The following is a 15,000-nucleotide window of genomic DNA, read 5'->3' as shown; positions in this document are numbered from 1 at the left end:
TTCGATCAGCAAAAAGGGCCAGGTAACAGCAATAAGAATAACTGAGAAATCTATACTGCTAACAATTAGTAAGATTAATCGTACGGGTTATAAATTTTCTAAGTATCATTGCTAAAAACTGCCAGTAAAATCTGTACTCGTTCTCGCCCTCGTCCTGGAAGCTAAAGGTCCCTTTAGTTGTAGAAGAACCGCAAATGTTAAACCCCTTCAGCTGAGTGATTTCTTTTGTTATTCACGGGATTTAATGGTTGAAATACAATAAAGCATTTACCAAGAGATTAAGAATAATGCAGTATTCTTCTCTACATTTTCGTAAAAGAACTTTAAATGTTCAGCCCCTTCAGTGATTTCTTTTGTTAGTCACGTTAGAAAAAACGTTTTCACTAAGCTTATTCTCTTATCTTTTTTAGTTTATAACGCCGGCTTGCTGAACGTCCTTTACCGAGTTACTTTTCTCTCAACCTTATCTTTCACAGGTCGATTGCCGTCCTGGTATGTCAGTCGCGTTATAGTCCACGACCTGAACAATGACAAGAAGTATCTTTTCATCTGCGAGGGATGGCTGGCAGTTGAAGAAGGGGACGGAAGTGTTGATAGACTTATACCAGTTGCTGGCCACGAAGAGATGACAAGCTTCAACCATCTTTTTTATTCTACAACTCAGAAAAACTTAGCCGATGGACATCTCTGGTTTTCGGTGTTTATTCGACCAGCGAAGAGTCGTTTCACGCGGCTACAACGCATAACGTGTTGCTTAACTCTGCTGTATTGTTCTATGATCACAAACGCCATGTTTTATCAGGTTGGCGGGGAGAGTGACCCAGCTAGCACGTTACAGATTGGTCCTTTGGCGTTCAGTCCAGCTCAGATTGGCATCGGAATCATGAGTAGTTTGATCATTATACCAGTCAACGTCTTAATCGTAGGCATCTTCCGAAGCGTCGAAGCCAAACCTTCGAAAGATGAACTAAAAGAGAGACGCAAGTCTCGAACGTGCTGGTGGTTTCAAGAATTGTTTTTCTGTTTCTTTGAATTCAGCAAGAGCAACAAGAATGATTTTATTGAGATTTTGCAGACGGGTTCCAAGCAAGACGACCAGTTCTTGGACTTAACAACCTCCAAGACAGATCTGGCGCAAAACGATGAAATCACGCTTGGTCAAGGTGTGGAATCAGATGACATAAACTTTAGAATTTCAAAGCAAGAAAGGAAAGAAGAAATGGAGAAAAAGATGAAAAAGAAAAAGAAGAAGAAGAAGAAGCTATTGCCATATTGGTTTCTATACATAGCATGGGTCATTTGTTTCTTAACCTGTTTCACTACAGCATTTTTCTGTGTACTCTACGGTCTACAGTTTGGAAAAGAGAAATCCGCTCAGTGGATATCATCCATGTTGATATCATTCTTTCAAGACGTTCTCATCAGCCAGCCAATCAAAATCTTTGGAATCGCTCTTATTATCGCAATTATCGTCAAGAAACCTGCTGAGGAAGAGGAAGAGGAAGACGAGGATAAAAAGAAAATGGAAGACGAGGAATGGTTACATGACAGTCCCGGAGGTAAGTTATGGAACCTCAAATAACAGAAAGCTAAAATAAGAATGCAATGTTAATGGAAACGTGTTTATTATACCTTTTGGGCGTCATAGCAACAGAAACGTCGTAATAAAGGCAACTGTATAAGTCTGTAAATCTCGATACATTTTAGTTGACAACACAATTACAGAATTCATCATCATCATCATCATCATCATCATCATCATCAGCCCTCATCGTCGATCGAACGTCCTTTGTTGAACGTAGGCCTTCTCACGGCGTTACCATGTTTGCCATTGCTGCACTTGGGGTGTCCAGTTGTTGCCTGTTTCTTTTTGGATGTCATGACGCCAACGAGTTCTTTGACGCCCTCTGTTTCGTTTGTATCCTCGTGGAGTCCAAATTATAGCACGGTACGTCCACTTATTATCATTCATTCGCTCAATGTGGCCAGCCCAACGTCATTTTAGTCTTGCGATGTTGGTCAGGAGATCTTGTAGACCGGTTACAGAACTACCACTCACTAATTCAGATATACTTAACTAACCAGGTTCAACACATTTATTTCACAAGTCGAGTATACATTCGCGTCCCAGCTGAATGGAATTTAAATGGCCTGTCTGTTTGAAAAGACCAAGGCGAATTGCAGGCCGTTTGCCAAGATGGTGGCAAAATGAACGTTTCCAACAATTCCTTGGGATGGCGTAGTGGTGAGAGCACTCGCCTCCCACCAATGTGGCCCGGGTTCGACTCCTCGACTCGACGTCATATGTGGGATGAGTTTGTTGGTTCTCTACTCTGCACCGAGAGGTTTTCTGCGGTATTGCGGTTTCCCCTCTCCTCAAAAACCAACATTTGACTTCATTTGCGTTGATTGTTAATTTCACTTTACAGTGTCCCCAATTAGTGCTCCCGCGCTAAGTCGACTAGACACTTAAATAAAGTTCCTTTCCTTTCCTTTTAGAACTCCCGTTCTTTCACGTGGCATAATTACTTTTTTGCCTTTGTTCCGATATGAGTAAATTCTGATTAAAAAGAATAAAAATAAATAATAATAAAAAAATAAAAATAAAAAAGATCATTGGAAAAATTGTTTTCAAACGGCTGAATATTGAGAAGAAAGAGAAGCTGGAGAATAATAATAGAGGAAACTTTGACGCGAACAAGGAGTTGAGCAAGGGAGAGAGTTTAAAGGAACACGTTGTGAACGAAACTATTCTGGAGCTGGTGTCTGGATGGCGAACATGCAAGAAGTGAAAGAACCGCTGAACTCAAGTGAAGTGTATTCAAGTGCACTGTAATTATTGTAAATATCTTAGTTTTAGTTCGTAATTGGTCGTAATTTCTAGGGTTTCTTTTGTATATATTAAAATACCTTTCTTTAGTTGAAGTAGGGTGTGTTTCGCTTTTGTGGGAATGAGACTATATTTACTCTCGGTTCGGTACTTTTCGCGTCGTGCGAACCAAGGGAAACCAACGCGTGACATGAAGACTTGAATGTTCTTTTTATTAACGAATCTGGTTTCTTTTTTGTTAAGAATTGGTCTCTTTCTCTTTTTTACATTTTCGTTAGGATCATCAGAAGACAAAAGGGTGAAGCCAAAGTCGCTCATCCGTCTGCAGCCACCTGACAAATCTAAACTGGAAGAAGCACGAAAACTCAGGTATAACACATCCATCCTAGACTAAAAGTCCTATCGTTTTTAGCAACTCACCACTTCGTTTATCTCGCGCTTCCGTCCCAAACAGAGTTCATTTTCTGTTTTTCGCAGATTCAAAGAGATGAAGATGAATGCAATAATCAAGGAAGTTGCGTTGTACGTGTTTTTCCTCGCGTGTTTGTGCATCGTGAGCTACTCTCATCGAGATCCAACTTCATTTGCCTTCAAAGAAACGATGTACAATACATTTATAGAGGGTGCCTATGGAGGAAAGAAATCCTTTTCAGCTGTAAGTAACACTGCTTAATCGTCATGCCCACTTGCAATCGGCTGTTTCCCTCTTTTTGAAAGTCATTGAAAACTGATTGTTGGAAAAGACCCTCTTAGGGGGTGGGTTAGGGCTCCCCTTCCCCCACATCAAAAAAAAGCTTGTCACAGAGACTAAAGAGAGACAGCACAGTTGGACTCAATTTGAAACAACTAAATTTGGCCAGGGTGTTGAACGGAATCCGCTCGCTGAAGAATGTAATTTACCACCTGAGGCCTAATCATGGTTTAGTGTAGTATAATCACGCCAATTCTTGAATTTGCTTCTCTGGTTTGGTGAGCACTGTCAGATTATGTCGATGATCTTATTGACTGATATCCTCAAAAGGTATTTCGCATAATTTTTACTTCCTCCCTTGAGAGGAGACCCTTCGCTTTCTAAGGTAGAGACAGGGACGGCGCTGCTATTGGTAAGAATATGGTCTGAGTTCGATTGCCAGACTTGGCGTCACGTGGCTGTTAAGTTTGTTGGCTCTTCTTTTTTCTCCCGATCCTGCGGTTTTCTTCTCTCCTCAAAAGCCAACCTATGATTTGACATGAGTTGATGTGATTTGTTCAGTGGCCCCAATTAGAACCCCAGCACTAACTGGGGACACTGGGGACACTATAGTTTGTTTCTCATGAAGGAAAATAATTTCACTTAAAATCAGAATCAAAGATTGTGGACAGAATATAAACGGTTGATTTATCACTTGACCACTTAAAAACGGTAAAGATTGCAACTTGCGGGTCCGCGAGAGTAACAATTCCCTACAGGTGTCCGGAGCTTCCTGTTTAATTTGCCTTACACATTGCTTCGCATAGTTGTTAAATGATTCCATCCACCGATAATTCATTTTATGCTGTATTTTCTTTGCAAAATATAGATCGGAAATCGTGAGAATTTTTACACGTACGCGAAGACCACTCTGATGAACGCGCTGTACACCGCAACTTGGTACAATGGCAATGAGACGGAACCTGGCTTCACACCAGATAAGACAGCTTACATTGTTGGAATGGCTCGACTCAGACAAGTCAGAGTTGAAAACCGTAAGTTTGTCATACCATTACTGAGTTAGGATGCTTTTCATGTACCTACTGACCCGTCGTCATATTGTGCTTTGAGAATTTTTTAATTTAAGCGTTCCCACCGGCATCCTTCCTCGTTCGGGAAAATAAAATAAAATTAGAAATGAAATGAGATAGACGAGGTGCTGTTTATAGGAAATCGTATGAATGCAAGTGCATTTCTTGTTTTATGGGCACGGGAGATAGTTAAAGTTCCCAAAAAATTCTGAAGAAATGCACAAGCGAGCTCATTTGATTCTTTATTTATTAACTCAATCCATAGTGATGAGGAGAACATGGATTCGAATCCCAAAACAAACCACTGACGCAGTGCGTCAGCTAACGTTTTTTCCGGAGAGTTTTTTCCATATCGAAGCTTGTCAATTAGCATCTCAGGTCACTTTTAACACTTCCTAATGTCATTACATGTGTGTATCATTTAATTACAGCACATCCCAACAGAACCAAGCCTAAATTACCTTACTTACAAGAGGATAAATGAAATACACGACTACAAGTACAAAAATAAACAACTACCATGCAGTAACTGAAAACATCGAGAGGCCGCAGCCTGGATGAACAATCTGAAAACTGAAAAACTTTCTCTGGCATAATCTTTCGACCGCCTGAATTGCGGTCTTCAACGGGAGAAATGATGAAAGGATCAGAAATTCAAAAAAAAAGTAATTTGGTTTGATAAAACAAGAAAACAAAACAATGAAAATAAGAACTACCAGTAATAAACACTTATTGAAACACAGTGTCGGCTGCTTAGTAAGCGCAGCAGCTCGCGAAACGTTTTATTCAAACAGACCTTCTTTAACAGCTGTCTATATTTTCTCAACAGAGAGCTGCGAGGTTGCTCCAGATTTTCGCCCGTATATGGACCAATGTAATAGTTGGTATGGATTTTTTGCTGAGGATCAGGGCCAGTATGACATTGGATGGCAACCTCTGAAAAACGAGTCACTGTACTTCCCTCCTTTTACTTTTCAATCCTGGGAATTCAACACGTCGGACGAACTGGACACCATACCATTTATGGGTAACGCATATGTTCATTGTTTTAGTAAAATAATGGTCTTGCTAGACTTGTAATTGCTGCTAGGGTAGCTAGACCAGTTTCGGACGCTAAACTGGCGTTTGGAAAGCAAAAATATTGCTTGTTACACGTAATTTTTGTTCTCCGGCCGGCGTGTTTTGTGTCTGCAACAATATTTCATTTTAGGCAGGGCCAGCACTGGTTGAGAATGTGCTCAATTGGGCCTATTTTGGAGACAGGTCTCAGTAAACGAGGTGTTAGGGTTAACCCTAACCCAGTCCAGTTGACATTCTCTTGGAGTCGATTGCAAAGGAATGCAAAAGGATACTGGAATATCGTATCCTAGTAATTTTTGCTTGTTAATACTGTGCCAGGTTCTCAATCACCAAGCAATGAAATATGATGAAAAATGTTAAAGGAATTTAAACGCCCCAAAAAAGTTTACAATACGATTACAGAACGCCTAGATGTGTCACTTTACACGTCTCAAACTCTTTTCAAAGCCTTTTTCCCGTCTCGTTCCCAGGGCTTTTCTTCCGCCCGCCCTACCCTCCGCGGAGAAAAGCCCTGGGAACGAGGTTCGCCTTTTCCTCATGCTAATCGCGCCACCTATCATTATCGGGAACCAGGTTGTTTGCTTATTGACAAATCTCGTTCCTATCTCTCCAGGTTATGTGACGACGTACGGTGGAGGAGGTTATGTGGCAGATTTGGGTCACTCAAGAGATAACGCTTCTAAAATAATTGAGACACTAGAAAGCAATAACTGGATCGATCCACAAACCCGTGCGGTTATCATTGAAGTAGCAACGTACAATCCAATTGTGAATCTGTTTTGTGTCATGACCATGTTAGTGGAATTCCTTCCGACAAATGGTGTATTTCTTTTCACCGATCTAAAAATAGCTCGCCTGTTCACCTTCGGTGGCGGTTTCGAGTCGTTTCTCATAGCATGTGAGTTTTTCATTGTGCTCTTCTTCGGCGTCTTTATTTATCAAGAACTGAAACAGCTTTACAGGCTCCGTAAGGGTTACTTCAAGGAGTTCTGGAATTATGTCGAGTTCTTCATGATCGTGCTGGTTTTGACCTGCATCGGGATGTTCTTCACGCGTACGCTGCTGGTCAGCCAAGCCATCTCAAGCCTGGAGAACAACCCTGGAAAGTTTGTCAGTTTTAGCCGTGTGGCATCTTGGAACGAAGTATTCATGTACATGGTCGCCTTAGTGGTGTTCACTTCTTCCATTAAAGGAATAAAGCTGCTTCGCTTTAATCGTCGTATCACAATCCTTACGCAAACGCTGCGAGGCTCTGCAGGTCCATTGGCTGCATTTTCCGTTGTATTTATTGTATTTTTCCTGGCTTATTCTCTGTTTGCTTTTGCTGTATTTGGCAAGGATTTACCCGATTTCTATAACTTTGTCTCTACCTGTGAAACTGTGATGGGAGTTCTTCTTGGGTCGTTTGATTTTCTTGCCCTCACTGAAGTTGCTCCAGTACTAGGTCCCTTGTTTTTCTTTTCCTTCATGGTGTTTGGAACGTTCATCTTAATGAACATGTTCCTCACCATCGTGCTAGACGTGTTCTCGGAAGTCAAAGAGTCCATAGATGAACAGGAAAACGAGTACGAAATCGTAGATTTTATGATCAGACGTTTCAGAAAGCTCACAGGCATGCAGCCGAATAAGATCTCGGTCAATGATGAATCGGCCGAGAAGAAAAATATCGAGGAGGAAGTGCAGAAGGATCTGATGGCCATGAAAAAAAAGCAGAAGATGAAGGCGAGGAGGAAGTTTAAGGCAATGGATTTGGTAGCACAGCGCTTCACCAGGCTTGAATCATCTCTGAGCGGCTTTTATTGCGAGGAATGGGCTGAGGAAAGGCTTCTTGATCATATTGTAGAGCGGCGGTGGGGTGTCAACCCGGAAGCAGCCTATGCAGTGGCAGATGCTGAGCTGAAGGAAGAACAGCAGATGGAGGAACTGAGACAGGATATGTACGCTGCAGCTGAGCGGTATGATCCTGATGACCAAGAAGGGGTAATCAACCTCAGCTTTGAGGGGGACTCGTTTGGAAACGGCTCTTATGTTCCTTTGAATTCAACTGAGGCTTGATTCATCAAGTATTGATTTGTGGAACATTGCTTCGAACAGTCTGATATCAGATGTAAAGGTTAACTGAATGTTATGTATCAATGTACAACTGAGTTACTGAAAGGGGAGGGAGGGAAGGGGGCATAATTGCTAACCGTCGTCAAGGTTAACGCCTTAAATGTTCCCATGTTGCATGTTTAGAATAATTCCTTGTGGGGTCTTTCATTATCATCAGGCTATAAAGGTGTCTTCTTCAAGGTATAAACACAGAGTGGCAAGTTTTGCCTCGTTGGAGGGGGTGAGAGGGTGGGGGGCAGAGAAAATTGAGTTGTGTGGCTCATCAAAGTCAGTAGGTGATGACGTGAATTTATCTAAACTTTATCTGATATCTTTTATGACAAAGCGCCTATTCTAATTAGACGCTGATCATTTTACCGGCGCATGCAGATATGTCCAGAAAATGCAAGTGATTTTTGAATAAGCGTCACGAAGTGTCCCCTTGCTCTTTTCCGCAACATCAATATCAGTCGTGTCTCGGAATTAGCGTCACAAAGTGTCCACGAAATGCTGCTCTCAAGTAAGGATAAACGTTAACTGCTGAATTTACTCTAACGTTATTGTTTCAGTTAGAAATAGCTAGGAAATGCTTAGACGTAAAGGGACTCTTCGTGTTGCATCCAATTCCGTACATTTTTGGACATTAGTTGGCACAGACACCTTATTCCAAAATGGCCGCCATTTTAGTATTCTTTGGCCTCGTTCAAGGTTAAATATTCTTTTGAATTTTACGTTTGAAAGCGAGGCCATAAGGGCCAATTTGTATGGAAACAAAAGAATACTAAAATGGCGGCCATTTTGGAATAAGGTGTATAAAATTATTTCTTTCTGGTATTTGAACGATCGCGACAGCATTACACGTCTAAATTAATAGTACAAAAATACTCTTTGTCACAAAAGAAACCTTGTAATTTGAAATTTTTGACGGTTTCCCTCCATCGTTATTTTCGTCCTGTGAAATACATCACTTTCGAAATCTCTTATTACGCCTCGTGGTTTCTCTCTAACTTTTTAAAAATCATTCTATAATTTCTCACTACCGACCCAGTGATAGTTCCCTGGGGAACTGTTTCTTTCTCCTTCTCTCTTGCTGACAAGAAGGAAAAGGATACAAAAGAAGCAGTTCCCCTGCGATTATCTTATGTTGTAACGCAAAAAATCAATTCTTTTTTTTCTTTGGATTTCAAACCTAACTGAGAACTAAGTGACCCAAGTTTGAAGCCTTGATTTCAAAAAGACACCTGTTTATTTTCATTGGAATCTTCCTATTTAAAGGTCCGCCATTACTAACTAAAATCTTGAAAGAGCTGGATCGAGGAGAAAATGACGTCAAAGACGAATGCAATGCCTGCAATTGTTAGTGCGCATACGTTCTGCGCATCTCGAGATACTCGGGTTTCCTATCGGTGATGTTTACTAATTCAGGGGTATTTTTGAGCGGTTTAAAACTATGCAGAGAAAGTATATCTTAGTAAGTACTCTTGGTATCCAAAAAGAAAATTGGGGGTAACCCTGCATTTTTCAGAGATAATTAAGCTTCAGTTTGAGAAAGAACGCTATACATAGCTTTGTATTTTAAAGCTTTTTACAAATATTGTTCATGAATTGTCTTCGAAAAATGCGGGGTTACCCCAAATTTTCTTTTTCGATTTCAATAGCACTTTTTAAGGTATACATTTCCCGCATAATGATAAACCGGGGCAAAAATACTTTTGAATTAGTAGGCACCGTCCTTAATATGCACCACGGCAGTTTCAACCTTCCGAATTTTAAACTCGTGCTTCGCATGTATAATAAGCTGCATGTACACCCTGCGATTTTAAGCTAGTGAGTAAATGACGACACTTGGCTAGATCCAACCTTCTGAAGTCCAAAAGGTCAGTTTTTAACGTACTAAGTAATGGCGAACCGTGAAATCCAAAACTTAAAACTCAAAGTAAACAGCCTTTGGATAAAAATCAAAGGTCAATTTTTTTCCAGTCGGGTGTTAAGCAACAGCACTTTTATAATCTAACGAACTTTCTTGATCATAGAAGTACTTTAAGAGATTTAACAAAAATCAATTCGCCTCTCTCCGTTCCACCATAACTACATTTTGAACTGTAACGTTAACTTACTTATATTAAAGCCTGACGCATTCATGGCATGATTTTTAAGTCAACAAAAGTAGGAGTGAAGCTATACTTGCCTGGCAGTGTACACTATCATTCTCTTCACCAGAGTCACGGATCGACCCAAGGCTCTGGGAAACTCTATATAGGAGATCATGCGCAGTAGGGTTCTCATAGCCAAAAATTGGCTATTTGAACTCTACGGCGCCTGCTCAGTCCTCGTGCTAACATGAATGCACCAATTAGAGACGCTTTTTATTGTTCTTCACGAAAACCAATGAGAAGACACTTTGCTAGAGGGTTCCCGAGAGATCTTCTCTCCCTCAGTCAAGAGAAGAGCCCTGGGGTCGAGATTGTGTGCACTATCACATTTGAACAAAAGCACATGCGCACCAGCTAGCTGCACTTCACTTTGGGTGTTTTCCATTGATACTGGATTCCAGATTCTCGCGAACCATGTAAAAAATGTCGGCATGCACCCCACGCACGACAGCGCACGGGGGAAAGAGAGGATTCCATTGAAAAGTCAATAAATGAAAACTACCCAAAAAGGCTAAAGAGATCATGTAACAAATACAAGATGTTAAATAGCTCTACTTGACACGACGCTCGAATGTGCTTCAGAAGAAAAAGCACATTTAAACCCTTTAAAGAAAGCTGACTCAATTGCTGAAATATCGTGTCTTAAGATAACTTCAAAAAATGTTTTCTAATTGCTTTTCGCGTTCTCGACTACGTTTCCTACTCGGCTGATGTGAGAGAATTTTCGCTCACAGAATATTATAGCAATTCTAAAGTACGTGTCGTGCACGAAGAAATGATGCTTTAATAACTCGATGAAGCGAAATACAGAAACCAATGAATCCCTAATTGTTGGTGATAATATTCGAAGCGATGTACACAATCGTTTTCTCGTTTAAATCTCTATAACCTCACAGCATTGCGCAACTAGCTCAACTGACAAAACTATAATGAAAAACTACCTTATTATATACATGAAATTTTCGCGATACTTTCATTTCGCGAATTTAAGTGACGCGAACAATAAGTGTCGCGAACATAACATGACGCAAAAATTAAGTGAATAACAATACATCAGTAATAGCTAATAATGAAGAAAGGACGAGTTTATTACCATTATCACGCGCATCGTAAATCGCGAAATTAACGTGTCGCGAAAATATCCGTATCCTTTTTGAAATCTTAAAATAACATGACGTCACAAGCTTATACTGGTCTGTGTTCGTGACAGTACACACAGATGTACCACGACTCCACTCGGATTAGAATATGATATCATATGCCAGGGAATACTTAAAATATTTGACGCCATTCAATACAACTGTCATTATTGACAGGTCAAAACGTCAGAGTGTCTAGCAACCAAAAGACTTATAAGTGCATTTTACAAACAAGACCGAAATCCCGCTTCGCAAATTGAAGCATATTTTTTAAAACCAAACATATTGTTTTCCTTGAGTGTTATCAAGCCTTCTTTAATGGTTAGGGCAAACTCAGTCAATAACCAATGGGTGGCTTCGTTAACATGATCGAGGACTTCATTAATTAAGCGCGGTTCTTGCGGTTGAGTACCCGTATGGTGATGGGCCTCTGTCTGTTCGTGTCCATTGGGTCTTTCTCAAGACAACAATGCCACATTATTGACTTTAAAAACATCCCTCCGATATTGCCGACCAGAACTGTAATGAGAGCAACAGTATTGTCCAACTTTCCAACCTGATCTGTTTTGTAATATAAGAAAATCATCAACATGTTTTCGGCTGTGAAAAGCAAATGCCAAGCAATTGATAACCCTGCTTGAAGCTGAAAACCAAACCGAGCGTTGCCTCGAAGCTTACTTAAATAATGCGAACTGTATATGAAAAGATAGAGCGGCGAATAGGCGAAAATAAATATAAGCATGTCTTGTTTTCTCTCGGAGCGCCACAACATGTAACCACAAGCGTTTATAAGGAAACAATGTAGCCCAAACACCAGAGCAAGCCACCATGGGAAGACGAGTGTGAAGGCAACAACTGCAACAGTACGAGCTGCAATTATTCCAGCGTTGCTGATGAAGATGATCAGATTGTGATGAAGCCTTAGGTTACTTTTTGAGAACTCACGGAATACCTCCATGCTCGTGATCATCCAAGTAAGCGTGATAAAAGAAATGGGAGCAGATACGTATTGTGTGATCTTAATTGTACCCGGCATCAGCATAACATACAACTGAAGAATAAGCTGCGGGGCAGATTCTAGCAGTCCCTCCACCATTTTTAAACTAAGCGTGTGAATGTACAGGTAATAGAGACGTCCCTTTTCGATTGGAACGCCGCGGTCAGACTTCCATGATTCCGTGAAGCGAGCCGCGCAGACAAGAAACATCTGAAAGCTGTGAAGTGGTGGTCCGAGCCAAAAACAGCTGAAGAGGATGTTGACGACAGGATTGCGGAATATGACATCTGGATTCTCGGCTTCTGCTTTGGCATCATCTTGTTTTGTAAGCATGCGAAGAGTGCTCGCGATCGCAGACCAAACGCAAAGCACTGTTAGGGTAACTAAGGTTACACCAAGGCTTACAGCAAACCATTTCTCGCCATCCGGGTGTTTTGAATTTTTGTATTCTAGTGAAGTGAGTATGTCAGTTGTAGTGTCTGCAACGGCCAGGAAAGTTTGAAAGAAAAACAGAAATGTATGATACCACTTCAAATAAATCTCAGCTTCTTCCATGTCACAATTTTGACTCTTGCCTGTCTGGCAATGACTCTGATCATTTGGGATTACAATGTTTACCTTTGAATATATCTTACCAAAATACATCACATGACATCAGAAGCACGTGGTCCTCTGGTGTAATCTAAAGATCACGCAAGTATACATTAGGGCATGATTTAACATTGCCCCACTCTTCCGTCATCTACCCTCCAGGGAGAACATCTTCGGACGCTAACCTGGCGTTTGGAAAGCAAAAATATTGCTTATTACACGTAATGTTTGTTCTCCGGCTGGCGTGTTTTGTGTCTGCAACAATATTTCATTTTATTCAGGGCCAACAATGGTTGAGAATGTGCTCAATTGGGCCTATTCCGGAGATGGGTCTCAGTAAACGAGGTGTTAGGGTTAACCCTATCCCAGTCCAGTTGACATTCTCTTAGAGTCGATTGCAAAGGAATGCAAAAGGATACTGGAATATCGTATCCTAGTAATTTTTGCTTGTTAATACTGTGCCAGGTTCTCAATCACCAAGCAATGAAATATGATGAAAAATGTTAAAGGAATTTAAACGCCCTCAAAAAGTTTACATTGCGATTAAAGAACGCCTAGATGTGTCACTTTACACGTCTCAAACTCTTTTCAAAGCCTTTTTCCCGTCTCGTTCTTAGGCCTTTTCTTCCGCCCGCCCTACCCTCCGCAGAGAAAAGCCCTGGGAACGAGGTTCGCCTTTTCCTCATGCTAATCGCGCCAACTATCAATATCGGGAACTAGGTTGTTTTGCTTATTGACAAATCTCGTTCCTATCTCTCCAGGTTATGTGACGACGTACGGTGGAGGAGGTTATGTGGCAGATTTGGCAACCTCGTTCCCAGGGCTTTTCTCCGCCGAGGAGAGGATGGAATTATGTCGAGTTCTTCATGATCGTGCTGGTTTTGACCTGCATCGGGATGTTTTTCACGCGTACGCTGCTGGTCAGCCAAGCCATCTCAAGCCTGGAGAACAACCCTGGAAAGTTTGTCAGTTTTGGCCGTGTGGCATCTTGGAACGAAGTATTCATGTACATGGTCGCCTTAGTGGTGTTCACTTCTTCCATTAAAGGAATAAAGCTGCTTCGCTTTAATCGTCGTATCACAATCCTTGCGCAAACACTGCGAGGCTATGCAGGTCCATTGGCTGCATTTTCCGTTGTATTTATTGTATTTTTTCTGGCTTATTCTCTGTTTGCTTTTGCTGTATTTGGCAAGGATTTACCCAATTTCTATAACTTTGTCTCTACCTGTGAAACTGTGATGGGAGTTCTTCTTGGGTCGTTTGATTTTCTTGCCCTCACTGAAGTTGCTCCAGTACTAGGTCCCTTGTTTTTCTTTTCCTTCATGGTGTTTGGAACGTTCATCTTAATGAACATGTTCCTCACCATCGTGCTAGACGTGTTCTCGGAAGTCAAAGAGTCCACAGATGAACAGGAAAACGAGTACGAAATCGTAGATTTTCTGATCAGACGTTTCAGAAAGCTCACAGGCATGCAGCCGAATAAGATCTCGGTCAATGATGAATCGGCCGAGAAGAAAAATATCGAGGAGGAAGTGCAGAAGGATCTGGTGGCCATGAAAAAAAAGCAGAAGATGAAGGCGAGGAGGAAGTTTAAAGCAATGGATTTGGTAGCACAGCGCTTCACCAGGCTTGAATCATCTCTGAGCGGCTTTTATTGCGAGGAATGGGCTGAGGAAAGGCTTCTTGATCATATTGTAGAGCGGCGGTGGGGTGTCAACCGGGAAGCAGCCTATGCAGTGGCGGATGCAGAGCTGAAGGAAGAACAGCAGATGGAGGAACTGAGATAGGATATGTACGCTGCAGCTGAGCGGTATGATCCTGATGACCAAGAAGGGGTAATCAACCTCAGCTTTGAGGGAGACTCGTTTGGAAACGGCTCTTATGTTCCTTTGAATTCAACTGAGGCTTGATTCATCAAGTATTGATTTGTGGAACATTGCTTCGAACAGTCTGATATCAGATGTAAAGATTAACTGAATGTTATTTATCAATGCACAACTGAGTTAAGAAAGGGGAGGGGGGATGGGGGCATAATAGCTGACCGCCATCAAGATTAACGCCGTAAATGTTCCCGTGTTGCATGTTTAGAATAATTCCTTGTGGGGTGTTTCATTATCATCAGGGTATAAAGGTGTCTTCTTCAAGGTATAAACACAGAGTGGCAAGTTTTGCCTCGTTGGAGGGGGGGAGAGAAAATTGAGTTATGTGGCTCATCAAAGTCAGTAGGTGATGACGTGAATTTATCTAAACTTTATCTGATATCTTTTATGACAAAGCGTGTATTCTAATTAGACGCTGATCATTTTACCGGCGCATGCAGATATGTCCAGAAAATGCAAGGGATTGGATGCATACGGA

The 15,000-nt window shown here is 41.3% G+C and overlaps 3 protein-coding genes across 3 annotated transcripts in view; 2 read left to right on the top strand and 1 right to left on the bottom strand.

The window, feature by feature from the left end:
* LOC138045097 (polycystin family receptor for egg jelly-like) overlaps window positions 1-7,808 on the top strand; it is a 32,116-nt gene extending 24,308 nt beyond the window's left edge. The window contains exons 19-24 of the mRNA XM_068891486.1: window positions 477-1,559; window positions 3,121-3,199; window positions 3,308-3,485; window positions 4,390-4,555; window positions 5,421-5,618; window positions 6,285-7,808. Of these exons, the coding sequence (XP_068747587.1) occupies window positions 477-1,559; window positions 3,121-3,199; window positions 3,308-3,485; window positions 4,390-4,555; window positions 5,421-5,618; window positions 6,285-7,726 (3,146 nt within the window). The 3' untranslated portion in view covers window positions 7,727-7,808. The remainder of the gene's footprint in view (window positions 1-476; window positions 1,560-3,120; window positions 3,200-3,307; window positions 3,486-4,389; window positions 4,556-5,420; window positions 5,619-6,284) is intronic.
* Window positions 7,809-10,563: 2,755 nt separating this feature from the next.
* Window positions 10,564-12,657, bottom strand: LOC138045094 (XK-related protein 8-like). Its single transcript, XM_068891483.1, has one exon. It carries the CDS (start codon window positions 12,604-12,606, stop codon window positions 11,440-11,442), a length of 1,167 nt encoding a protein of 388 aa, XP_068747584.1. The 5' UTR covers window positions 12,607-12,657; the 3' UTR covers window positions 10,564-11,439.
* Window positions 12,658-13,433: 776 nt separating this feature from the next.
* LOC138045003 (polycystin-2-like protein 1) lies at window positions 13,434-14,429 on the top strand. Its single transcript, XM_068891362.1, has one exon. The coding sequence runs from the start codon at window positions 13,434-13,436 to the stop codon at window positions 14,427-14,429; it is 996 nt and encodes a 331-aa protein (XP_068747463.1).
* The last annotated feature ends 571 nt before the right edge of the window (window positions 14,430-15,000 follow it).

This window comes from Montipora capricornis, chromosome 4, assembly GCF_036669925.1.
Source record: "Montipora capricornis isolate CH-2021 chromosome 4, ASM3666992v2, whole genome shotgun sequence".
In the NCBI taxonomy this organism is placed as follows: Eukaryota; Metazoa; Cnidaria; class Anthozoa; order Scleractinia; family Acroporidae; genus Montipora; species Montipora capricornis.
This window is presented reverse-complemented; position numbering and strand designations above follow the sequence as displayed.